This window comes from Arvicanthis niloticus, chromosome 2, assembly GCF_011762505.2.
Source record: "Arvicanthis niloticus isolate mArvNil1 chromosome 2, mArvNil1.pat.X, whole genome shotgun sequence".
Lineage (NCBI taxonomy): Eukaryota > Metazoa > Chordata > Mammalia > Rodentia > Muridae > Arvicanthis > Arvicanthis niloticus.
In genome coordinates, this window is record NC_047659.1 from 30,113,004 (window position 1) to 30,138,034 (window position 25,031).

The following is a 25,031-nucleotide window of genomic DNA, read 5'->3' on the forward strand; positions in this document are numbered from 1 at the left end:
ACAAGCAGCAGCATGGAGCCTTGGTCTTTACCCAGTCCCCCAGCCTACTTCCTCTACCTGGAAAATCCCATGTTTAGTATGCTCATTGCAGGGGGCCAGTCTAGCATCTCTCCAGACTGTCCATGGCCTTGCCATTTTTAGATCTTTCTTGGCAGCAGAGACAGAACAACTTTCTTATTTCCTTAGATTTGGGATATTTTTATTACATGTATCCTACCGTATGTTGATCACAAAAATCCAAGAAGACTTTTTTTTTTTTTTTTATGGTGTTTGAGAATAGCTGTTACAGTGACTTCAAGAAAGCAAGGGACTTTGAGAAGAGGAGAAGGGGCAGCAGGAGCCTGCCTGTGCCAAGCAGTGTTGCTGGTCTCCTTTGGCTAATGGTCCCCATGCATGTGGCATAGCTCTTGCAAATCCCCCCTTCCCCAAATCTGGAATTGTGCTACTAACCTTTTCTTTCTTGCCATTTTGATGTGATTCCTCTGAAGTATGGGAACCATGATTAGTGGCCTGGGAATGGAGGCCTCTATTCTTATGGTACTTGGTGTCAGAGGAGGACAAGGAAGGGTCTTTTATATCCTGAGCTGTAATTCACAGAACTTTTTCCATGAGCAAAGAAGCTTGAGGGGACTAGGCTGCAGCCAGATAGCCTGGACCTTTTAAAAGAAGATATTGAGCATCGGATTTCCTTCTCCCAGAGTGGCCTGAGACTATAGTCACTGTTAAGGTTTTGTAGGGACATAATCCTCCAGAGAACTGATGAGCCATTGTATCTTGGAGACTCCTTAGATTTAAAAGATATATAGATATTCATTATCATAGCAGAACTCTTTGAAGAGAGGACAGGGTAGACCTAGAAAGATAGGATCTTGATAGGCAAGAGTAAGGAAGGGCATTCTGGGTATGTGCATGTGCACATGAACTTTCATGACTGACTGTGGGGAGCCGACAGAAGGCGGCTATCATCCTTGAAGCCATCTTGAGCCATATACCCTGACAAAAGACTTGATTACAATAGCCTACAACAGCTGAGCACACTCTGATAACATCTGGCTTTAGATACCCAGGATTTTCCCTTGGGTGTGTGAGACTTAAAGGTGTGTGACTTAAGGGCATGACTTAGAGATCAGATTTAGAGACAAGACCTAAGGGCATGACTTAAAGGTGTGGCTTAGAAGTGAGACAGGAGAAATGATTATTAAGTATTAGGCACTTGGAGTAAGCACTTGAGACAGGTAACTTAGCACTTGGAAGGTAACTTGGAAGGTAACTTGGAACTTGGAGGCAGTAGGGACTAGGAACTCAAGACTTGGGACTTAGACTAAGAAGAGAGACTGAAGAATAAACGGGATTGAATCACCGGAGCAGCTTGGGGCAGTACGGGCTCTAACAATTTAGCCCCCAAGGCTTTTGGCAGTGCGGGTTCCAACACTGATAGAGCGGTCCCCGACATTTTGGCCCCTTCTTCCTCCCCCCCCCCCCCCCGAGTGTGGGGCAGCTCAGGCCGCAACAACTGACCTTCCAAGGGAGGACTAGTTGGAAGAGCTAACTCCGAATGTTTGTTTTTGGAACATGTTAAGTCAACTGGAGACTATTGGGTTCAAGACTGCTGTCTCTTAGAAGGGCATGCTTACAAAGTTGGCCATCAGAGTTCATTTGAATTCTCCATAAAAGCTCTCTGTGCCTAAATAATTTATGAAAACAGCAGTTTATGCTGAAGACCTGATTTATTGCTGGAATCTGGAATTGTTGCCCGAGTGAGGTAGTTTGCCAATGAGATTAGCCTCTAATGAGAACCCTGGCCACCAAATCTCGGCTGAGCTTCATGGCTGAGCTCCTAAGTGACTCCTTGGGCAGGAACACTCTTGAAATCATGTTTGGTTTCCTATGCACTCACATCATCCTAGGCCCATCTTCTTTTTATTATTCTTTACTCTTTCATTTCAATACATTGCCACAAGTACACATGTGTCCTCTATCTACAGTCGTGCTGATGATTTGTTGAAACTGGAGGTGGTTTTCCTGAGCAATAGGCATAATGGTCATTATTATAGTATATGTAGGGTAGGGAAAATAATCTACTTTAGGATATTACATGAAGTAAGTAAGTTTCCTTGTCCTTTCTTCTAAGTTACTTTTTTATGACCAAGATTTGTGTGCTTTTAAAGTCAACAAAAAAAATATGATAAATATACGTTAGAATAAAATACATTTTCATGTCGCATTACATTTATTCTAAGGAAGTTGTGGTAGCACCAGGTACTCAGGTCATATTTTGTTGAATTACAGAAATTCAGAAGGCGTGTTCAAGAATCTACACAAGTGCTAAGAGAACTGGAAATTTCATTAAGAACCAACCATATTGGGTAAGTATGCTCCTGTAACATGTTAGCACTAACATTTCATGTTAAAAAGTGACTGAACCATACCTAAGAACTGAGCTTCTATATTTACTAAAGGACCAAGGTTTACATGAGGGGAGTCTTCCTTAGTCTCCTGATCTCAACTGTGAGACTCAGTAGAGGCAGAATGGGGAGCCCTTGATGTGGGTATTTATAGCAATTCTGTCTTTACTTGTTTGGATGAAGTAAATACGGACAGCTCATGACAAGGGCTTCATAGACATATGACAGTACCTTGGCCACTGAGGAACACTCAAGAATGGGAGTGAACTGAGATCCTTGAACTGTCTGTCTTCAGCTGCTTTTCTTTCTTTAATTTCTTTCTATTCACAAAAGAATGGAAACCAAAGTGCTGTTCCCTAACCCTGCTTCGCTGCATTTGAGACATTTCTTGTGTCTCTTTCTTTCATGTTAAACATTTGAGACTGTGAAGTATTCCATACAGGAAAAATGAAGTTCATGGAATCACTTCACTAAACATTTCTGAGAGTTCCTTTCATGCAACTTCATGGTTACTTTGCCCCAGACAAGAGTTATTTCATTTCCCCGTATTCTTGGGATAACATAATACATAGTACTTTATTGTTAGGTGGTTTATCTCCAAGGCTATATAATACCACATAATTTGTTTTGAACTCTTGGTTCTTCAGAAAGTACCACTCTTGCTTTGTAGACAAGTCTTTCTCTGCTTAGCCTTGAATTCACTATGTAGCCAGGCTGTCTTCAGATGCTGAGTGATCGTACTGTTAGTCTCTTAAGTATTAGGAATATAGACATGAGCAAAGTAGAGTAGAACATCGGGTAAGTTATGTTTTTCTGGATTTTGGCTTTATGAGTTTACCATGAGAGAAGAGTGAAGACTATAGGCTTCAATATCTTTTCCAATGCTCTCCTCTGACATTTTTTTTTTTTTTCAGAAATGTTGAATTGGAACTATATGCCAGTATTATAGTCATACTGAGTATTCTGTAAAAATAGATGTCTGACATGAATAGCAATTTACTTCTACTTTAGATGGATTGAGGAAAGCCATTTAGATGTTTTATTAGCACAGTTATTTCAGAGTTTTATTAAGTGTGGAAATGATTACGCAGGGTCACAAGGGGAGACTTTGAGGTAGAATGCCCATTGAGAACAAACTCTCCATAAATTAATTGATTTTTGTTGTCTCCAAAAATGGACTATAGAAAAAGCAAATGATGAAATCATGATTTTCAAACTGGGAAAAATTGTCTAATCTCTCATTTTCAAGACTAAAAAAAAATGGAGGTTCAATGACGGTTGTGTGAATTGCAGAAAGTCCACAGTGGTAAGGCCAGTGCGTTGGCTGAAAACCACTCTGGTCTTTTTGCCCAAATTGTTTTTCCTAGCAGGGCTTTAGGCTCAAAGCAGTGAAGTTTGTCTGTCTCAAGATGAAGGTGGTGACTGTTTAATTCAGTTGGATACCTGAACTTAGGAAATTCAATAGCTTCTGCTATTTATGAATGAGGAAGTTGATTCCATTTGATATAGCCCAACTCTATGCCTTGGCAGTTCTCAACTGAAATAATTGTGGAATAATTTACAGCAGATCTCCAAGCAGTGCTGCAATAATACCTAATTGACTATCAAATTCTAAAGCACGATGATCATGTCTAATACAGAGTTGGAGGACCGGAAGAGCCCGTGCAGTCTGTGAGCAGATGGGGTGACTTGCTAGGTTACAGTAGGCATGTATGAAGATGCCTCCTCTTTCCATCCTCACCAGCTGAGATTCTCCCTTGCTTGCTATTTATGTGAAACCCCTGGGAAAAATGGCCATAGGTGTGGAGGAGTTCATGGGATGCATTGTCTATATGCAAACAATTCCTGCACAAGCACACGCTGAAGGAAATTTTGACTTCCCTTCTCTTCATTCTCCCAACTTAGTGTCTTGACATCTTTTGATAGGAACAAATTCTGAAAAATTACTAATTGATGAAAATTATCAATGCTGCCATGAGGAATTTCTGTATGCTATGATCCATGGGTTGGGTGTGTGTGTACACGCACACATGCACTCTGGATAAGATAATAGAAAGATAATTGGGCATCTGTTTGTCTGATGAAGGTCTTGGTGCAGGCCTTTACATGACCCCTTCTATTAATTTGACCTTTGATAAATTTAAATTCCACAAGCTCTCTGCTCCTACTATGTGAGCCGTATTAGCCTTTGACCTATTAAATAAGAGTAGCAGCGCTTAGCTCAGAGGAATGAAGTCCCTGGGTCTGATGTAGGAGACTCAACATCTAACAGCTATTGCTTCTTAAATTTCCTGAGAATATCTAGAAATGACTCAACAGCAGTTTATAACATCACCCTAAGGAAGTCCATGTGTAAAATGTGGTCTTGTTTACCCAAAGTGACCTTAGTACTTAGGAAATCATGATTTCCAGAAATTAATAGCCAAAATTACACTTAAAATCCATTTGTCCTGAGAAAAATTATTCTTGGCACATGCTTGTGTTTCAAGGTTAAAGTAGAGAATGGGCTTTGCTGAGGTGACAGGTGACAGTCTCAGCTGCAGCTTTATCAAGTGAAGGGTTTGTTCTGAGTTTCATATAAGCCTAAAATTCTATACATGGAGCAATCATTTTGAGAAAGGCAATTTTTTGAGCAATGTTGAAATAAGACTTTGGCTAAGAATAATTCCATTCCCTACTGTTAAGAGCTGTAGCATTGGAGAAGTATTGGGTTATGACGTATCCAAACCCCTGAAATTACTTGAAATATTCTTGAAAAGAACTTAGTACCATTACATTGCACTGTCGAGCAATACAAGTGTGCAGAAGCCAAGGTGCGGCAGATGTCTGGGTGATTTCTGTGGTGGGGAGGTTGAGCTGGAGAGGTTTGCTAGCTTCATTTCATGGAACTGCCATGTAAGTGGTTCCTTTCAGTACCGCTGCCTATAATGAGAGAAAGTTCCTTTTTAGTCTGAATGCAAGGTTACAGCCATTCTAAAAGATGTGCACTTCACTTGTAGATGTTTGAGACAACAGGCATGAAGAATGTAGCAAATTTCCCAGGGCTTGTGGGAAGTAGGTAGAGAAGAGAAGGCAGTGAGGGAGTGCTTAGTGAAAACCTCTTCTCCTAGGTTGTCAGGCTTTCTGTGGGTTGGTGCTGGCTGGAGCGGACCTGATCAAAGAGGAAAGAGAATGGCCAATACTCTTCTAAGATGTACACAAGTGTGTGTGTGTGTGTGTCTACTCTGTGATCAGTTCATTTTTCCATGGAGCTGCTTTGGAAATCATCCAAGTCATGGTCGTTTTGTCATGTGTTAGGCACATTGATTGCGTTACTGCACATAAAAATGTTTGTGGTGTTGCTCTGTACCCGGAGCCATTGTTCTGTATATGGGAACTGAAGGTCAGGTGCTAATTTTATTCCATCTCATACTCGTAAGAAGCACCGAGACTTGAACCAGGATTCCTCTGCATCTAAAGCCCATTATCCATAGTAACAGTTCCCAAATGTTTTGAAATTCTAGACTCTTTTATTCTAGCAAATTGTTTTTAACTTCAGTTAACTATTGTTGCTTATATGAATGGAGTCTAGTAACATTGACCATGCTAGAAACTAAAATTGACAAATTGTAAGTTCATTTAATTTGTAATACTTAGTAGCAAAGTTTTCATATAAAAACATATATACTCCTATGAATATTAGCACATGTAACATTTTGTGAAATGTAACTATTTAACAAAGTGACAAAAATTTCCTGTAAAGGATAGCTTTTTTTATTTCCTCATAAAAATTCTTGAGAATCGTCTTTCATATCTTTGCAATAAATAGAAGGCAGCTGGGTGTTCCTGACACAGCATTCAGCTTGTTTTGATATTTATTTTTGTTGGTGCAGATGAAGAACATTTGGAAAATTTGTGTTCTTAAGTGGCCTTTTCAGATCACTGTCGAGATTCTTCTGATAGCACATTAAAATTCTCTGAGCAACAGTGTCTAACAGTGCTAACACTGTATTGTCTTCTGTTAAAATCTATCGAGTTGTCTCATGCCCTGGCTGGATGTTTTTACCCATGGCTCCTGTAACATGACTTTTCAATGGATCATTCAGGAAGCAGGCCCCTTGAGGTACTCTGCTCTTTCCAGTGCTGAAACATGTTATTCTGGATTATTGTTGTTATTGTTGTTATTTGAGACAGGGTTTCCCTATATAGTTTTGGAAACTCCCTCTGTAGACCAGGCTGGATTCGAAATCACAGAAATTCACCAGCCTCTGCCTCTGAGTGCTAGAATTAAAGACATGGGCCACCACTTCCAGGCTAAATATATTTTTTAAACCATTCTGGTTAATAGTCACCACTGCCATCAGTGGTGGATATATTTTTAATTATTGTAAAGCTATCAAACTAGTTCAAACATAGGGTTTCCTACATTCTTAATTTTGTTTAAGCTAAAAATGTATCATTAGTGACCAATACTGTTTTCTCCAAGGCACCAGGCTGACTTTGTTCATTTTGGAGGAGCTGTTTTTCCATGCCCCAAATGTTATCACAGTTTAGAAGTCATTTTTACAAGTGAACTGGCTGTTCATGAAAAAGTGTCTCCTTCCTTGCCCCTCACAAATCTGCGCTGGTGCATGGGTGGGCAGCAGATGTTTCTCATGTGGCTTCTGATTTTGTCGTAAAGAAACAGAAAGAAACTCACCATTGAGCTTTAGTAAATCACTTTATTGAGGTTGTTCTTCAGCGGGAATGTTTCTGCCCCAGCGTTGCATAGGTCATGGAATGTGATAAACAGATCTATGTGGTCTCAGCTATGTTACCCAATCTTTTTTCACATAAAAGGAGTCACAGTGTGTCAGGGTCACTGCATTGGTTGTTTTATTTATTATCATTTAGTTTTTTTGGTTGTTGTTTTGTTTTGAAAGTGCTGGTAGTTTAAACCCAAGGCTTTGCATGTATCAAGTCTTAATACTTCTCAGCAAGCAGATCAACCCAGAGAGGTATGCTGAGAGGCCTTTAGGATCCCTAGCGGTGATGGATCCACTTTGGGAACTGGGCTGCTACATGGCATGGTGCAGAAGTGGTGGGTTATCAAGGAGGGCTCTGGGAGATGCTGACCTTTCTCTTGTCTCCCTAGTTTTTCATTCCAGCTGTCCAGCCAATGGTTAGTTTCCTCTACAGGAGCCTGGCAGTGGGAGTAACATTTGTCTGTCTTTTGTGCATCTTGCCATTTGCTTGACCTTGGAAGTTGTACACCAGTAAGGGCTTTTAAGACAAATTTCTATGTGAAGAAATTTGGCTCTAAAATTTTGGGAGGCAAGAAAAACAAAACTCTGAAACCAAGCTGTGAGCAGCCTATACTTCAGTACTGACTTGTTTGTGTTTGCATTTAAAGCCTTCTTTGGCTGCAGTGTTTCTCTCCCCCTCCCCCCCCCCCCCAATCTTTTCTCCTTATCCCTGTCTAAGCTTCCAAGTGTCTGATTTGGAATTTGCCTAAATTCGAATTTACAACATATGGTGATCACATTTGAATTTGCAAGGCACTCAGGAAGTAATACATGCTGTCAGAGTCAGAAATAATTCTGTTTTCCAAAACCTATAATCACTCAATTTGAAACTGTTTGCCTATTGGCAACATATAAAACAGCACAGAACATGCTCAGAGAGGAGAATGGAGCTCTACAGTTGTGCTCCACAGATGTGCCAGACTCAGTGGATGATTAATACATAAATTACAGCATAAAGTATGTGTCCCCCTCCCCCTTATTTCTGTTTACTTGTGTCGTGGGAGCAGGGCATATGTGGAAATCAGAAGACAGCTTGTGGAAAGGAGTTGATTCTTTGTTCTACTGTGTGGGACCCAGGGATTGAACTCAGGTTGTCAGACTTGGAGGCAGAAACTGTAACTGTTGAGCCAAGTCTCTGGCCCCCATGTTTCTTCCAGTCCCTGAGATTTAAGACATTGCATTGTTGACATTTGCTCCTTTACTCTCTGCTCGTTTTCTTTCCTTCCTCTTCTAGTTCATGGATGATCACTCTGGATTATTCTCCCCCATACAGAAGTTCCCAGGCAGAAGGGGTAGCAATCTAGAGGTCAGGAAAGACAGGAGGCTGACTTTTCTGACACTCCATGCCCTTACTGTGGAGTGACTTAGCTAAGTGAGCATCGTGAGGCAAGCTGATCAGTCTGAATGTCTCAGTCTTTCCTAAGTCACTTAGGCTTATTGGAGTGACATTAAATACCCAAGGAGGATCCAATAACGTTAGGACCCGAATCCATTTTGTGATATTAAACCAGGGCAACTCATGCTACTTTAGGACATATGCTGTGGGTTCCTGTCTCGCTTTGAAAATGATCTTTCTGGGCCTTTTGTTCATACATCAATTGGGATGTTGAAGTAAAGAAGCAAATTAAACTTGTTCTTACATCAGAATCTACCACACACATGAGCACATTGAATCAGAAGATTTATAGACCTGCTGTCCAGTGCTCTTTCCTGTTTTGTTGAGGTCAAGTTCCTAGTGTTTGGGTCAGGTTTTCTCCCCAGGCAGGTTGTGGCTGACCCTCCTATCTAAATGAGATGGTGGTGCCAGTGGTGTATGGTAGCAGGTACTCATGTTGTTCTGGGGCTTCTGTGCTCTTTGTGGAGGTGTCTGCAGAAGGAACTTCAATGGCTGTTTTTCTGGACTTCCATGTTAATGAGCAAGTAAGTGGATCTGAAACAGAGCCTGTTCTGAAAACAAAAACAAAAACCGGACTTCAGTGGTTCTTTTTCATGTTAAAAAGACACCCACCTCTGTGGAACAGTTTGCCTTGTGCAGTCAGAGCCCTGGGCCAGAGCAGTGGAGAAGCAACGGGGAGGGAGCTTAGGGTCCAGCAGCACAGGAGTGCTGGCATTCCCAAGCCTGTTATAAGAAATATCTTTTCCCCACTGTTTCTAAGCTTCTGACTGTCATTTAAAAATTTTCAGTGTCCCTGGAGACTTTGTTGCTTGGGGTGGAGGAGGGGATTAAATAAAGTATAAGTGAAAGTGTTGAAATCATGTGTATGGCTGTTCTAGAAACCTCTCTCTACCAGAAGACAGTTCTGTGAGCTGTGTTTAGGTCTACTTAACAAAGCTGCTCTGTGAGACCCAACAGATTGGGTTTCTTTGCCAATGTGTTGCCACTCTAGGCTAGTCTTAAATGTTCTGTTTACACACAGCTATGGTTAAATGCATATCTTTTGTGGTGGCTGACTGAAGTACTTGGAAATATATAAATTAGGGTATCTGGTTTCTTACCTTCCTGACTCCTGATACTTCCTGTATACTCAAATCTGCACCTTCAAAGTAGAAGGGCCAAAAGAGAGGAGACAGGAGAAAAAGTAAAGACCAGAAAATAAACCAATGAAACATACAAAGTAACAAACAAGAGATCTGGAATCTACTAGGACCACAAACCTCTCAAGGTATTGTTCTTCCTTAGACACATGGGACCATTGTTCTGCTGCGGTTTTCCTAGCTAAGTAAGCATGGCTTCCAGAGTAGCTCTGGTCATCCATAGCTAGGCAACCTTTTGACACGGTGTTCCCAGAGGGACGTAACCACTTTGAATTGCAGTTTGTGCCCGTGGCTCTTGTGTTGTTGCAGTGATTGCAGCCAGCTTTGTATCTATTAGTTGTTGGAGTTTTATACTGAGCGATGGTTTCTTCTGATATCTGCACAGTCCCTGATACCCTCCCAGTCCCTGACATGTGCACAGTCCCTAACATACGCACAGTCTATGATATGTGCACAGTCTCTGGTAAGGAACGGATGGGAAGAACTGTGCAAAATCAGGTGACAGAATTTTATCAGCAGGCATTAAAAATGCCGATTCATTTGTCTCTTGGGGTCACTGTACAACAGGTACAGATGTGTGTGTCTTTTGGGTTAACTATTACACAACACCCAAATGCAAGCTATAAAAAGGTTTAAGAAGGATCCTCAAAAGTATTTATCATGTGTTAGTCTCGCTGATGGTCTGTGGTACCTGCAGTCTTTTCAAGGTTTTCATGCTCATGGAAAAAATTAAGCAAGTCATTATCCCTATTGAATTTCCAGAAGTCCATAAGATTGGCCTCTCTCTGGTGGTTTAGTGGTTTCTCCAGCTGGGCATGCCAAGAAGGATTGAGCATGGATTTGGAGTCATGCCTGGATCGCAGTGGCTATGGCAGCATGTCCTTAGTCTGCCTTATTCTTTGTCTAGTCTTGGCTCTTTCAACAAGGCTAGGGATCATGTATGGTTGAAAAGTACATTTAAATGAATTCCTTTTCTTAGAAACCTCTTTGAAATAGGTTGTCTTAAGTCTCGGTCAAATTCAAGGCTGACATGGGAGTGCTTTTTGCTCCTTTTTTCTCATACAGTGACTTATGGTTTTCTTTCCTTTTCCTTTCTTTTTCTTTTCTATTTCATTTTTTGTTTGTTTCCTTGGGTTTTTTGTTTGTTTGTTTGTTTTTTCTTTGTTTTTCTTTTTTTCTTTTTTTTTATTTTGAGACAGGTTTCTCTGTGTAGCCTTGGCTATCCTGGAACTCATTATGTAGATCAGGCTGGCTTCAAACTCAGAGATCCTTCTGCCATTGCTTCCTGAGTGCCGTGATTAAAGGTGTATGATTCAACCGCCTATCATAATCTATGGTTTTCATACCCTACCCTGTGAAATAGTCAATGTCTTCTTCTGTATTTTCTTTCAGACTTTGGATGTTGCGAGAGAAAATGAACACTATTTACCTTTCTATAGACCTGTGCTCAATGTTACCAATGATTCTTTTTTTTTTCCTTTCCTCAGATGGGTCAGAGAGTTTTTGAATGAAGAAAACAGAGGCCTTGATGTTCTTGTGGAGTATCTGTCCTTTGCACAGTATGCAGTCACGTAAGTAAACATAGCTGGCTTGTATGTCACTTTGACAGGGTGAGGTGTAGCCTGGTGGTAAAATTACATACCTCACGAAGGCAGAAACCCACAAAGAGGGTGTGTGGAGCTTACAGAGATTTATCTCTGATTTTGTAGCTAAAACCAATCACATGATTGGCATTAGAAACGCCTTCAAGGCAGAAATAAACCAGGCAAGGAAAATTCACCTTTAAGATCTTCATCTTATGCTAGGGATCAAACCCGGGATTTGGCCTTGCCACTGAGCTATAGCTATAATGCAAAAAACTTTCTTGAGGGTTTGGGTCACATGACTCTGTATGGTAGAACAGTAGTAGAGTGGTAGGTGATATATTGCTGAATAAACAAAGGAAATAGCAAAAAATAAAAATAAAAAACGAGCATCCTTTTATTTTTTTATTACATTTCAGTGTGCTGGGGATTGAAGCAGGTACTGGTGCATGCTAAGCCCATATTGTACCACTGGCGCACACCCTAACCCTGTAGTGTAGCTGGGGTGAAGGTCAGTAGTAAAGCCTTTGCTTATTATGTATGTGTTTGTGTTCATGGTTCAATCTCAGCAGAGAGGGAAATGATACAGTTGTGTTTGTGTGTGTGCTGGTAACTGAGCAGATAAGGATGAAGTGTTAAACACCAACATAGTAGCCCTGGAAGAAGGAAAGCTGGTGTCCCTTTTTACTGTCTTTATATTTGCAGTCTTTCGTTTTCTGCCACATGCAGGAAAAGAACTTAGTGAATACTTAGGAAAAGAGCAGTGAAGGAAAAAAAAATAATAACATTGCATAGCCATGTTATTCCACATCATTCTCCACGTTCACGACTTCTGGAATGATTTATAATAGGACTGCAAAGTGTACAGTTGATGGAGACACTCTCTTTTCAACATTTATTCCTTAATCAGGAAATGGTCCAAAATCTATAACTAGTTTTACATGTGCAGGGTGAGGCAGTATTGATGCTGTGTTTTCAATTAGACAAGAGAGATGCTTCAGCCCGGGAGCTGTTTGTTTCCTTGCTGTGTTTTTCTTTGTTTGTTGTTTTTACTTTGTTTTTCTTGTTTTGTTTTTTAAGTTTTTGGTTTTTGTTTTGTATTGTTTTAAAGAGAGGCTCTCAGGATGTATACTAGCTTTAAACTTTTGGTAATCTTCCTCCCTTCACTTCTCTACTTTGTGAATGCATCCACTCTTTTTCTCAGAGGCAGACTTACTTAGTTTCAATTAATGTATGTAGATTTGCTTCTATACATGTGTGTGTACTCCTTATGCACAACAATGCACAGAAGAGGGCAGTAGATATTTTGCAATTGGAGATATTTGTGACTTGCCACGTGGATGCTGTGAACCAGACCCAGGTCTTCTACAAGAGCATCAGTTGCTCTTAAACTCTGAGTCTTCTCTCTGCCCCTCCATTCTTCTTTTTAACAGTAACAACTTGTTTTTAATATTTCCTCACTCCAAGGAGTCTGAATCCCTGGCTGGGTATTTTTCTCTGATTTCTATCCCTTCCCAGTACTTGTGGAGAGGAAACTACAATTACTCTTTTCTTACAGTTTCATGGTTATTAACCAAATCTTATATGATAGATTTCTATTTTGATATATCTCATAGTTGTATAAGAAATTGTTTTCTGAGATGGAATATGCTATAAACACTAGGAATTCTATCGAAAGAATATTTCTTACCTATTTCTGCTACTTTGAATTTGATAATCTCCTTGATTATCTATATTATGACAAAAATAATCCCTCTTATAAAGTTTAAAATCTAGATAAATATTTATATCATTTAAGGAAGACTAAGAAAATTTGGGAATAAATAAATAAATAACATGTTACAGTTGTTTGCTGTGTTTAATGAATCCTTTACTGACTTGACAAGAGGGCCTGGTAGCCAGATTTCTCAGATATGGCCTCATGTTGGATTAGTAGGGGCATGTCTGGTCCTGTGCAGGAATTCTGCAATCAGCAGTGTGATGCAATAACCAACTAAACACTAGCACTCAGAATTTTTGTTAGCTGCACTCGAACCTTTGGTTTTGTTTGGGGACATTAGCTTTAACCACTTGGTGTATTGGTTTTAGTTTTGTTTTGCTTTTTCAGATGATAAATTATATATAATCTGTCTTTTATTTTGAAAATTCTTACTGTTTCCTGGTATTAGCAATTCCCCAATCCATGGAATGCAAGACAACGGATTTTGACTCTATCTGAAATAGAAGCGTCCACCAGATCACTAAAGTGTGTGTTTTTTGCATGTTGGTCCCACGTATGTAGGGAGGAGTGAGAGGAATGTATGGCGTGAGCTTTGCTGAGTGACTTGTGGTGTGTCCACACCATGAGAGCTCGTCATATGCTCCTTGAAGTCCTTTTCATCTCAGTGAGAGTCAACTATGTGACTACCTCAGGTTTTTTTTTAGACTACCCCATTCTGCCCCTCTCTTCTTTAACCCAAAAATATGACAAAAAGGTCTGGGATCAGCCCCGCATGCCGACTCTGAGTGCCTGTCCTTGCTACGTGACTAACCTTAAAAATCAGAGCATAGCCCCTAGTCTTTAGGTGGCCCTTCTGATGTTGGTTTTCTTCTGGCAGCCATGCTTTATAAGCAGCTGTAGATCATTCCCAGCACACATTATTTTTTTCTTCCAACTCTTTTACAGTCTTTTTTACAGAGAATATTAACTGTAGCTGCTGTCTCTTTGTTCTGCTGTCAGATCGGGCAGAACCGAGGCTAGAAACACTGCAGTGTTCTCAGGAGAAAGCAGAGTAACTAACTGTGTGAAGGAGGAAATGCATGGGATACAAAGGCCTGCTTGTTTAAAGACTTGGTTCCTAAGGCTACAGGAGAATGAGCAACTCCACTTGCCACTTATTCCAACATGGTTAACATGAGTAATAACCTCAAAAAATGTCAGAGGAACAACAGTCTCACTTTAAAGAGCAGCACATTGGGAAGAGAGTCCAAAATCAAAGCCAGTCCATAGCTGCACTAGTAATGCATCACATATGGTTGGAAAGGGACTTGCTAACACACTAGGAGAAAACGCTCAGTGAAATATTGATGGGTAGGAATGAATTAGTAGAAGCCTAACATATCTGCTTGTTAAGGCAAAAAGACAGCTGTGAGTGCTCTTTCCCCCTTCCAGCATGGCAGGGCTAGTAATTGGTAAGCCAGCAAGTAAGATGCAAACAATATACAGTGACCCAATGTTAGCTGTTTGTTGTCAATGATTCTTTTGCCAGGCCCGGTGTTTGTAATCCTCACGTTTTCAAAACTAACACTGAGACCACAGAGTTTCTTCTGCATTCATTTCCTTTGGCTGCAAAGACTTCTCATGTTACGGCGAAGGACGCGGTGAAGGAGTAGCAGGTTGTGTTTGTCCACGTCTGTGTCTGAAAGTTAGTGTCTCGGTTTTGAGTAGCATTCCTTTTTTGTTTTAGTTTTGACTTTGAAAGTGTGGAAAGTACCGTGGAGAGTACGGTGGACAAATCAAAGCCCTGGAGCAGGTCCATCGAGGACCTGCACAGAGGGAACAACCTGCCCTCACCTGTGGGCAACAGTGTGTCCCGCTCTGGAAGACATTCTGCACTTCGGTAAGTGCCTTACTCAGATGCTTTGGCATGGCAGGATCATCTCTCCTCTTCTGATCCTGTGTGGACATCCTTGTGTCTTTCCAGCATGGCCCTTTCTTCTCAGTGAATCTAACCAACAATTTCGTAGGTGTTCATGGCCTACCCCCTTGGTTGTATTCTCTCACTTTACATAACCCTTCTTAGAAACGCCACGTTGTGATTCAGCATAGAAGGTGAGAAGCTTGTGCCAAATAACACAGTGAAGTAGTCTCTGGCAGGTAAGTTCCGATGGATGTAGACAGAGTGACCACAATACCACTGGCAGGGCAGAGGCTATCATAACAATCTGAGCTTCTAAGGAGGCCCTGTAGCTCCTCCTCTGTTTGGGCTGCCCTCTCTTTCCACAGGTAGCTCAGGTGTGTGCTGTGCAGGGTGTAGTTTTGCTCATAGGTCACAACGTTAAGAAAGACATATTTTTATAATGAAGGGCTACTAGCCACGTTCCTTTGGTCAGGTATGCTTCACGTCAACTTGACGTTTTCCACTAAAGCTTCCATCTTACAGCTCCTGTTGAAATGGTAGGATGCTGCAGGTGGATCTGGACTCACCGCCTGTACCACTGCTGTGTGCGATTTCATGTTGTTCATTCAGATCTGTGATCGCTCACTAACTGGAGAAATAGCTTTTATAACTTTTGAAGCACTGTACTTAGAGCTCATTGGTGAGGAAGTGAACACTCCTGCTAAGAAAGATGGAAGTCATACCTAAACCAAGTTGTTGAAGTCTTCTCAGACCCAGGACCTGAATATAGACTGGTGTGGTAAAGATCTTCACTCCCACGTCCTGTGTACTTTCTGTGACTTACTAAAACCTTCTGTATTTCTGACATGACTTGGCAGGGCAATGTCATGCAAGTGTTTCAGATCACTGTGGGTTTGGGTCACAGAGTGCACGTGTCAGGTTGGAGCCCATAAGCCTGTGGCTTCCAGACATTTCTCAATTGACTGTGTTTTTATGATCTCTTTACTTCTTTTCCTTGGGTTTTAGTCATGGGAAGTTTAACAGAACTTCTCTGTAATGTCCTTCTCTGTAATGAACATCAGTTCTGCTGATGAATTTGATGTGTGACTGATGTCTCCAGTAAACCATTCAGATTTCCTTGTGGGCAAATGCCAAAATTTTTTGATGAATTTTGGATAAATTGATTCAGAAATAAAAGAACAATGTTCTAACTCACCTCCTGGTGTTTGCAATTGGGCCAATGGCTATGTAACTTACTAGTATGTGTCAACTTCACACATGGGCAGAGGTATATTCTGGTTTAGAAGTTCCACAAGCATCTTGATACTCAAAAAATGCTTTCTAATATTTGACTATAATTACATAAATAGATTTAATTTGCAAAGCACAATTTAATTAATTTTTTATCTTTGTTTACTTAGGTGTATATTGGTCAGCTGTCTAACACACTTTCATTTTTCTAAATAATTCATGCTCTGGTCCTTGAAAAGCAGGACTCAGGAACATCAGAACTAGCCTGGACTGCTTTACAGTTGGCTCAGGGTAGACCTTGCCTAGCTACATCTTTAATTAGAACATGACATGAAAATATATAGTGGTAGGCGCAATGGGAATGTTTGGAGAGACATGGGGGCTAGTTGCCCTTTCTGGCTGGCGTGCTCAGAGATGACTAGGAAGCCATCATTTCTGTGTTGTGCTTCAACAGCTTGAAAGCCCAGGGAAGGGGGCACTTGAATTTCATCACAAAGTCAACATGGTGGCTACTTGAATGCCATTTACTTATTCATTCATAATTATTGGTTCTAAACAATGTATATCAATAGTAGTTTAGCTGTCGTGAGTCAACAGCAGTTGGAGCACAGCTGTGTGGTCATGTTGCCCCTCATGTACCCAAGGATTGTTTGTTTTTCTCTCTTCCTCTTCCCTTTCTTTCTCTGCTGTCAACACTCCTTCAATTTCTGGTTTTCATTTTCTTGCTTTCTCTCTCATTCTGCCATCTCATTTCTGATCATCTCCTCTGCTTTGTCCTTTCTTGTCCCACTGTCTCTCGGTCTGGTTTTTTCCACCTCTTACATCACCACCAGGCTGGCTTCCCTGCCCGGCTCTCTTCAGCTCCAGTGCCACCCGAGCTGCTTGTCCTTCTGCTGCCTCTGGAGCAGCTTCAGTTTACACACTGATGACGAGGCTTCCACACAGAACATGTCATAAGTCACTAGAGAAAACACCTGAGGGAGCAGACAGGGCATGGTGGCCTGGTCTTACGGCCATTCTCCATGTTATGATATGGTAACCTTTGTGTCACTCTGTTGCTTTGTATATGGATGCATTGTGTTATCATATTATAGCTCCTCATCATAAAAATTGGATTCTTTGCAGGGGAATGCATTTTTATTTATATCAAACGTCTTTTGAAAATATTATGGTGTTTTCTGGAGATGTTTTATTCTGGTAGTTTTGCTTAATGGATAAATATCTTTATGCCAAACATATTTTTATATAAAAGTTTCCTCTGCCTCATCTCTAGATAATAATATCTATACCTCTTACCAGTATCCCTTATCAAAAGGTATTGGTGAAACTTAAAAAAATGAGATTTCAGAAAATTTGAACATGTCTCATAAATAAAGCTTGATTAAAGAAAAAAAGAAAAATACTCCATTATTAAATACAAATTCTTTGAACAAAATCCTGATGCTAGTACAATTTTTTTCTTTGATTTCAACTTTATATTTCCAAACTGTTTCCTATTGATTGTCAAACAGCGTATGACACAACACACACCTGAATTGTGCCTGTGGCTGGGTTCTGAGTCATCATATATCTGAAGCTTGGCCACAGAAATGTTGGTGTCAATGAAGCAGAAACCTGGCTTGTACTTTCGTCAGAATATGGCCTGTCTCCAGTTCCAGTTGAGACTGATTCCACCAATGTGGCTACAAATCCAGCTTCATTAACTGATCGTCTCTGCACATCTGTGTACCTCATGTCTTGAGGACCAAGGTTGTGGTATTTGAGATCCAAGAAAAAGTAATTTTAAGACAGTCAAGATTAATGCTCTTAGATGTGAATAAGACATGGTAGTGACAGAATAAATATTTCGAGTTTTTAAGGAACCGAGTGGAGAGCTAATGTGGACCTGGAAGAAGGGTCAAGTTTAAACTGGGTCTGTGGGTGATGGATGGAGTTGGTTTTCAGGGTAAAGAAAAGGCCACTCTACAGTGAGGTAAGATGAAAAGGCACAGGACAAGCAGAACCCAGCATCAAGGATCAGGCTTGTTTGGAAAAGGACTCTGTCCTTTCAAGGACAAGCTCTGTGGTTCGGCAGAGGTAGTTCTGGTGTAGTGAGAGGTCAGAAATGTCAAAGGTGAACATGTGGAGACCAGCTCGGCTGACCTTCTCACGTGCATGAGTTTGATCCACATTGCTTTTAGGATATTAACCACTAACCAGCAGCTCTTCTGAAATGAATATTCTGCCTAAATGAGATGTCACTGGTTCACCTCTAGATGCTGTTTCTGTGGAATAGCATTTCACAAAGAAAATGTGATCTGACGGATTATATACCTGTTTCCATGGGTTCAGTAAAGAGCTGAGTTCAGGCTTATGGTTTACACTTTTGACCCAGACTTCCCAATTCCTCATGTTCTTCAAGGAAGGAATGTAAAACATAGACATATGCACCATGACTTCTACTCAGGCCAAAAGCTTTTATTAAATGAGCCAATGTGGCGGGCATTGTGCTGAGAGCTTTCTGTGGTTTATTCTCTTCAGGGACTGTTGGCAATGACACCATTCTTATATCTAAGGGTTAAACCTCTCTGCCTGAGGTCAATGGAGGAGAAAGGGTTCCTGCCTCTTCCTTCATATGGAATGTATTTTTCTTTCTCCCAGTAAATGTCCTGTTTGCTTATTAGTGCCGACGGAGGGTTTCATAATCTTTCTCAGACAGTTTGTCACACCAGAGCCACACGAGTCAGGGGAGACACTCAGCATACACTTAGGTATTTCATACTGCTTGGAAATAAGTGTGTGGTAGCAGCAACTCCTCACCCTTTTGCTCAGAAAACAAGGTTATTTAAGAGTTACACTCCTTAAGGTTCTTTTTTCAGATTTCAACAAAAAGTAAAAGCGTTTTACTTTCAACTAGAATTTATTGTGGGGAAATTACATGTGTTTAGCTTCAACTATTAATGTCGATTTCTCTGTGTCTCTCTGTCTTTGTGTGCACATGCACACACACACACACACACACACACAGAGAGAGAGAGAGAGAGAGAGAGAGAGAGAGAGAGAGAGAGAGAGAGAGATGAACAAAATCAAAAATCAAACCAAGCCAAAACCCAAGGAGTACAAACTCAGTTGCCCTGTTTTACTCTTAGAGAAAAAATAGAATCTCGTCTGAGGTTCTCTTCCTCGTCTCGCCCACTCCTCCCTTCCCCGACCCAAATTATAGACCATTGTTCTAATTTTATGGTTTTGAGTTGTCAACTGAACTTTATTCTGTTCTTGTTTCTTCTTGTTGTTACCATTTGTTTAAAATTGTCCCTCTAACACAACTTGACTTACTGTTGGCCTAGAATACTATTTACCAAGATAAAATACTCTCCTCAAACCATGAATTTTATCTGTCAGCAAACGAGGTGGTAGAAGGCAATTACAAATTTTGTCACCTGATTTAGAAAGTGATAACATGGTAAATAAATTGAAAAAATACCCACCTTGTCACTACTGTGCTGACTGGTCCATTTAGGGAACAATAAGTTGAAAAGTCTGGCCAGAGTATTCTAGAATTCATGTACTTTGAGGCTAGGCTGTGCTTGTCAGTGGTGATTTATTGAAAGCTTATGAAAAATTTAAGATAAATAGACATACTTTGACGTCAGTGTCAAAGTATAACAGGAGTGAGCTGGTTTTCTTGGGCACTCCTCACAGGGCTGTGTGATGCTTAGCCTGCTGTCCACAGCAAATGCCTTCAAAGAAAAAAAATGACAGGTCATCAAAAATTGCAGGTTATCAGAGACTTGCTCTGTGTACCCTGAGCTTACACCTTCCTTTTACTCACATTGAAAAGTGGTTCCAGCTGTAGTTTGGGTGTCCACTGGAAATATAAAACACACAGATCATTACAATCTTTATTAAAAAGAACCAGCATTTCATCTCTCCCTTTTTTCTCTCTCATTGTCTCTGACTCCTTTTCTCTTCTCCCACTTCCCTTTTCTATACTTTGAACTGTCTTCATATAACTATCTCAGCTTTGTTTCTTTTGGCTATGGGGCCAGTTAGCAAAGTATTTGGCTCAGTTTTTAAGCATCATATATATATATTTTTAACTGATTTAGAAAAAAATGCCCAAGTGACATCATGTCTAAAGGGTAAAAGAGGAAACCACACCCCCCCACTTCCCCAATTTAGACTAAAGTGTTGTTAGCACAAACCTGGGAATGGTTGTTAGCCTACTGCTGCCAAATGATGTGACATCCTAGCTGGGGGGGGGGGGGGGCGGGGGGGGGACTGCATTCCTGTGGTGTTGAACCTTCCTTTATCTTTCATGGTGGTTTCTAGTTTCTGCACTTAATAGGTGCTTGTTTGATATCTAAGTGTGAATGTCACTATGAAAAAGAAAAATTATATACCCTTTTCCCTCTGTTTGGCTAATAAGACCTGAGTACCTAAATTGTTGGCAGTGAGGCTGCATAGAACATTTTTTTAAAAATCTTTCTCCAGACATTGGAACAGCATGGTTCAGGAGTCTTTCAACAGTCCGTTTTGTACTCCTTCATTAGACAATGGAAGCACAGACTAAAGACAGAATTTTTACACAACATACCAACTAATTTTACATATGTGTGCTAGAGACCAAACCCAGAACCCTACATCCACTGAGCAACCCTCTGGAGTAACTTCATGTGTACATAAATAAACATGTGCTGTTGCAACGATAGATGGGTCAAATCTTAGCTGAAGAGCTAGAGAGATGGCTCAGCATTACGAGCACTGGCTGCTCTTCCAGAGATTCTGAATTCAATTCCCAGCAACCACATGGTGGCTCACAACCATCTGTAATGGTATCTGATGCCCTCTTCTGGTGTTTCTGAAGACAGCAACAGTGTACTCATATACATTAAATCAATCAATCAATCAATCAATTTTTTTTTTAAAAAAAAAAAAAAAACAGGCATAAGTGTAGACATTACTGGGTGAACAGTGGTTAGATTCTTCCTGTTAAGTGTTTGGGCTTTATAAATACAGGTCTCTGAGCAAATACAGAGTCATCTAGCTTTGGCTCTAAAGTGGAGGTTTTCTCTTGTACTTGGGGTCATCATAGACATGTTATTTGTTCTCAAGTTTATTACCTACTGTTAGCTGAAGGATGTGTCTGTTACTAACCATGAGAACCAGCTGTGCAGGCTGAGGTGCTTGCTGTGTGCCTCTTTGCAGCTTCATTTTTATGAGTGAAGTAGGTGGTGCAGGTGGAGGGTATCACTGTAGAACTAAACAAGATACATTCTGCAGACATATAGTCTCGAAGAGCATATTTGCAAATACCAGTCAGTTTTCACATCTCCTGCCCATGCTGTGGAACTTCTCACAGACATGTAACTACTGATGCTTGGTGTGATATGCATGAAACTGATACAAGTGTCAGGAATATATTTTGAGTCTTTATTGTGTGCATGTTTAATATACATGTGACGGCCAGAGGACAACTTTGTGATATTCTTTTCTTTTATTGTTACTTGAGTTCTGGGGAGTCAAGCTCAAGTTGTCAGGCTTGTGTAGCAAGCACCTTCCCCCCCACTCCCCATCCCCTGAGCTATATAGCCTGCCAGATTTGTGATGTGTTGTTTTGTTAAGATACAGGATTTCATGTAGCCCAGGGTGGCACCAAATTCCCCATCTTTCTGCCTCTGCCTTCCATCTGCTGTGATTCTGTGTCCAAGTCTCACGTCTGTTAAAAAAAAAACTTCTGTTTAAAAACCTGTTTAATTTTGATATTAAGTCAGTTTTCTAATAATCTGTACTTGTATAGGTCTGTGAATTCTCATTGGCATCTCTCCCAGAATGGAATCTTGTCCTTAATGCTAGTGGAGCAGCTACAGTGTTAGTTCAGCACTTGAGAAGACAGCATAGCTGTCCTTAGAAGTGATGCATAAAGAATGTGATGCCGTTTTCCCCAGAGATCTCTAGCCCTCGTGCTTTCCTGTAAATGGCAGGAGTTCTAAAGAAAGCCACCAGGCTGTTCTGCTTCTGGGCTACTCTTGTTTTACATATGGTCATCTTGCGATCCAAAGGCTCTCAGGGTGGCAGTCGATGGTCCAGGGTACATGGCGTCACATTCTTTGTTCTTCCCTTTACTGTTCAGCAATTTCTCTCCCGTTTATACATCTCAGGACCTCATTCTTTTCCACATCCTGAACACTTGGTTGTACTTCAGTACAGACAGAGGCCTCCAAATACCTGTTGCCCAATGCCCATGCAGGTACTCCCGTGAGCAAAGGCAAAAACTGAGAGCATAAAGCCTTTCAGAATGACTGAAGCTAAGGAAAATCTTGAGGCAATCTGGAGAACTCTGTGCAGTAAATGACAATCTCTGTGGAGAATTGCTGTGCCGTTTTACCCTGCCAGCCTCCCATGCCTCCTTCTCTTCTCCCACCAAAGCTCTTCAATAAGAGTGAAACCTGCAGCCTGACAGTCTCTAGATGAGGGCAGAATAGACCAGGAGAACCTTTCCTCTTTCCCTTCCCCTTCACCCCTCTGTTGTTTTCCTTAAGCCGAGGTTGTGTACTGGCAAGAAGGTGGCCCCATTGTAACAACTTTGTCATAGACTCTGATTTCAAATGTCACCGAGGGGCAAATACACCATTAACTGTTGGCAGCATCTGGGATTGGGTATTTCGTGGGGCAGGACCATAGAGAGTTCATTTACCTGGTTTTCCATGGAGACCAAGGCAAATCTGATGCCTCATCTTGTTGAGGGTCTTTTAAAAACAACTGCCACATACTCTTCAAGTGAGTTCTAATGAAGTTTCATGGTACCTTCAGGAGCAAAGCACTCTAGCAAGCGGTTTCACTGTTGGTATTTCTGTAGCATAATTACCAAGCTACAGATAATAGTATACCACAGCAGCCTCAGGCCTCCTATCCAGTGCCCACTTAATGTCTAAACTCAGTCTGTGTGAGGTTTATTCTAATGGGCAAAATAACACTGCTTGTAATCAACACTGCTTGTAAGAGACTGTAGCTCAGCTTGAAAGCTATGGCTTGCAACCAGATGTAGGTTGCCTTATCTGTCTTTCTAATGACAGTATTGAATTGTGTTTACTTGCATGGGCATGATTACAAGATAGCACATGTACTATTTGATTGCTATGACTGATTTTTTATAAGTTACCCACTGCTTCTTTTCTTCTCCCTCCTCCCTCCCTTTCCTTTTTTTTAATGGGGTAGGGTCTTGCTTTGAAACCAAAGCTGGCTTTGAAATGGCCATCTTCCTTCCTCTCCTGAGTACTGAGATTGTGTGTGTGTGTCAGTGTACCTGCTGCTGTTTGTAAATTTAGTAGGTGTCAGATTATCATTGTGATATTTTATCTCTAAGTGGATCAGTACTCATCAGTTTCTTAGAACTAATCAATTACCTTTACCCTTTCTCTGGGCAAGCTGTTAATCACTCTATTGCACTTTATTCACACCCAGGTCAAAATCTCAATACCAGAATTAATGTTTTTAAAGGTGAGGTTTTCTAGTGAAGCTTACCTCTTTGTTCTAGGTGCTGTATAGTTTGTTCTTTCCCCAGAAATCTACACATCTGTCTGCCCCATCAGGATGGATTATGATCTGCTGTACTTCTCTATGCAAAGACCAGGAGACATGAAGGGTGCTTAGGGTCTTCTCAGTCTCTGACTAGCAAATTTTACTTTTTATTTGTGTGTGTGTGTGGTGTGTGTGTGTGTGTGTTTGTGTGTGTGTGTGTATCTGTATAAGTTCAAGTTGAGTGTAGTTACCTGAGGAGGCAACAACAGGGTATCAACTTCTCTGGAGTTGGAGTTGCAGGTATTTGTGAGCCTCCAGAGAAGGATACTAGGACTGAATTTGGGTGTTCTGAAAGAACAAGGCATGCTCTTAACACCTAGGTAGATTTACATATAGATCACCTAAATGAGTTTTTAAATATATTTCCTTTTTTCTCCTGTTGAAGGAGTGATGTCTGTTCATGGTAGGTGAAATTTAAAAATAGAGATAAAAATCACAAAGAAAAGTATCATGTAATTTCATGGTACAAAGAACTATAACAGGACTATTTTAAATCTGAACTGGTAACACTTAGTATTCATGTTACTTGTAATTGTCTCAAAATTTTCATTCTTTTTATGATTAGTTGCTGAACTAGAGTTATATGTAAAAATAACAAAGTGGGGCTGGAGAGATTCCTTTGTGGTTAAGAGCACTTGCTATTCTTACAGAGGATGGCAGTTTGATTCCATGTCAAGCAGCTCTCAATTGCCTATGGCTGCAGCTCCAGGAGATCTGACATGCTCTTTTGGCCTCTGTGGTTATTAACACATGTGTGCCTACTCTCTCATACACATACATAAAGATTAGAAAACAATCTTGAAGAACAACTTGATTTACCTAATTTTCTTACCTTAAAAAAAAAAAAAAAAAGATTTATTTACTTATTTTGTGTGTGTGAGTACACTGTATCTATCTTCAGACACACCAGAAGAGGGCATTGGATCTTATTACAGATGGTTGTAAGTCACCATGTGGTTGCTGGGAATTGAACTCAGGACCTCTAGGAAGAATAGTCAGTGCTCTTAACCTCTGAGCCATTTCTCCAGCCCCATTACCTTGTTCTGTGATACAGTCTTGCAAGAGCCTGACCCTGAAATCACTATTCTCCCACCTCGCCTTTCTTGGCTTGTAGATTTGAACCCTGGATTTTTGCTCTAAAGCAACCTTCAGTTGCCTGAAGAATGGTTCCAAGAGTATGTATTTACTCAGTGAAACCTGGCTTAAGAAAAGTCTGCTCAGTAAATACTGTTAGTACAGAAAGCCTTCTCTGAGAAGATGTGGCCACAGCTGCTGCACCACAGTGTGTGATAGTGTGTGTATAATGTTTGTGTTCATTTTATATATCGATCTGGG

At 40.7% G+C, this 25,031-nt stretch overlaps 1 protein-coding gene across 10 annotated transcripts in view; it reads left to right on the forward strand.

Moving 5' to 3' along the window:
- Positions 1 to 25,031, forward strand: part of Fmnl2 (formin like 2) — a 269,603-nt gene that overhangs the window by 179,389 nt on the left and 65,183 nt on the right. For 8 of the 10 annotated variants that reach the window (XM_076928747.1, XM_076928746.1, XM_076928749.1 and 5 more), the window contains exons 4-6: positions 2,290 to 2,366; positions 11,191 to 11,274; positions 14,733 to 14,885. In XM_076928747.1, the coding sequence (XP_076784862.1) occupies positions 2,290 to 2,366; positions 11,191 to 11,274; positions 14,733 to 14,885 (314 nt within the window). The remainder of the gene's footprint in view (positions 1 to 2,289; positions 2,367 to 11,190; positions 11,275 to 14,732; positions 14,886 to 25,031) is intronic. The other 2 variants (XM_076928751.1, XM_034495732.2) reach the window with 1 other exon arrangement.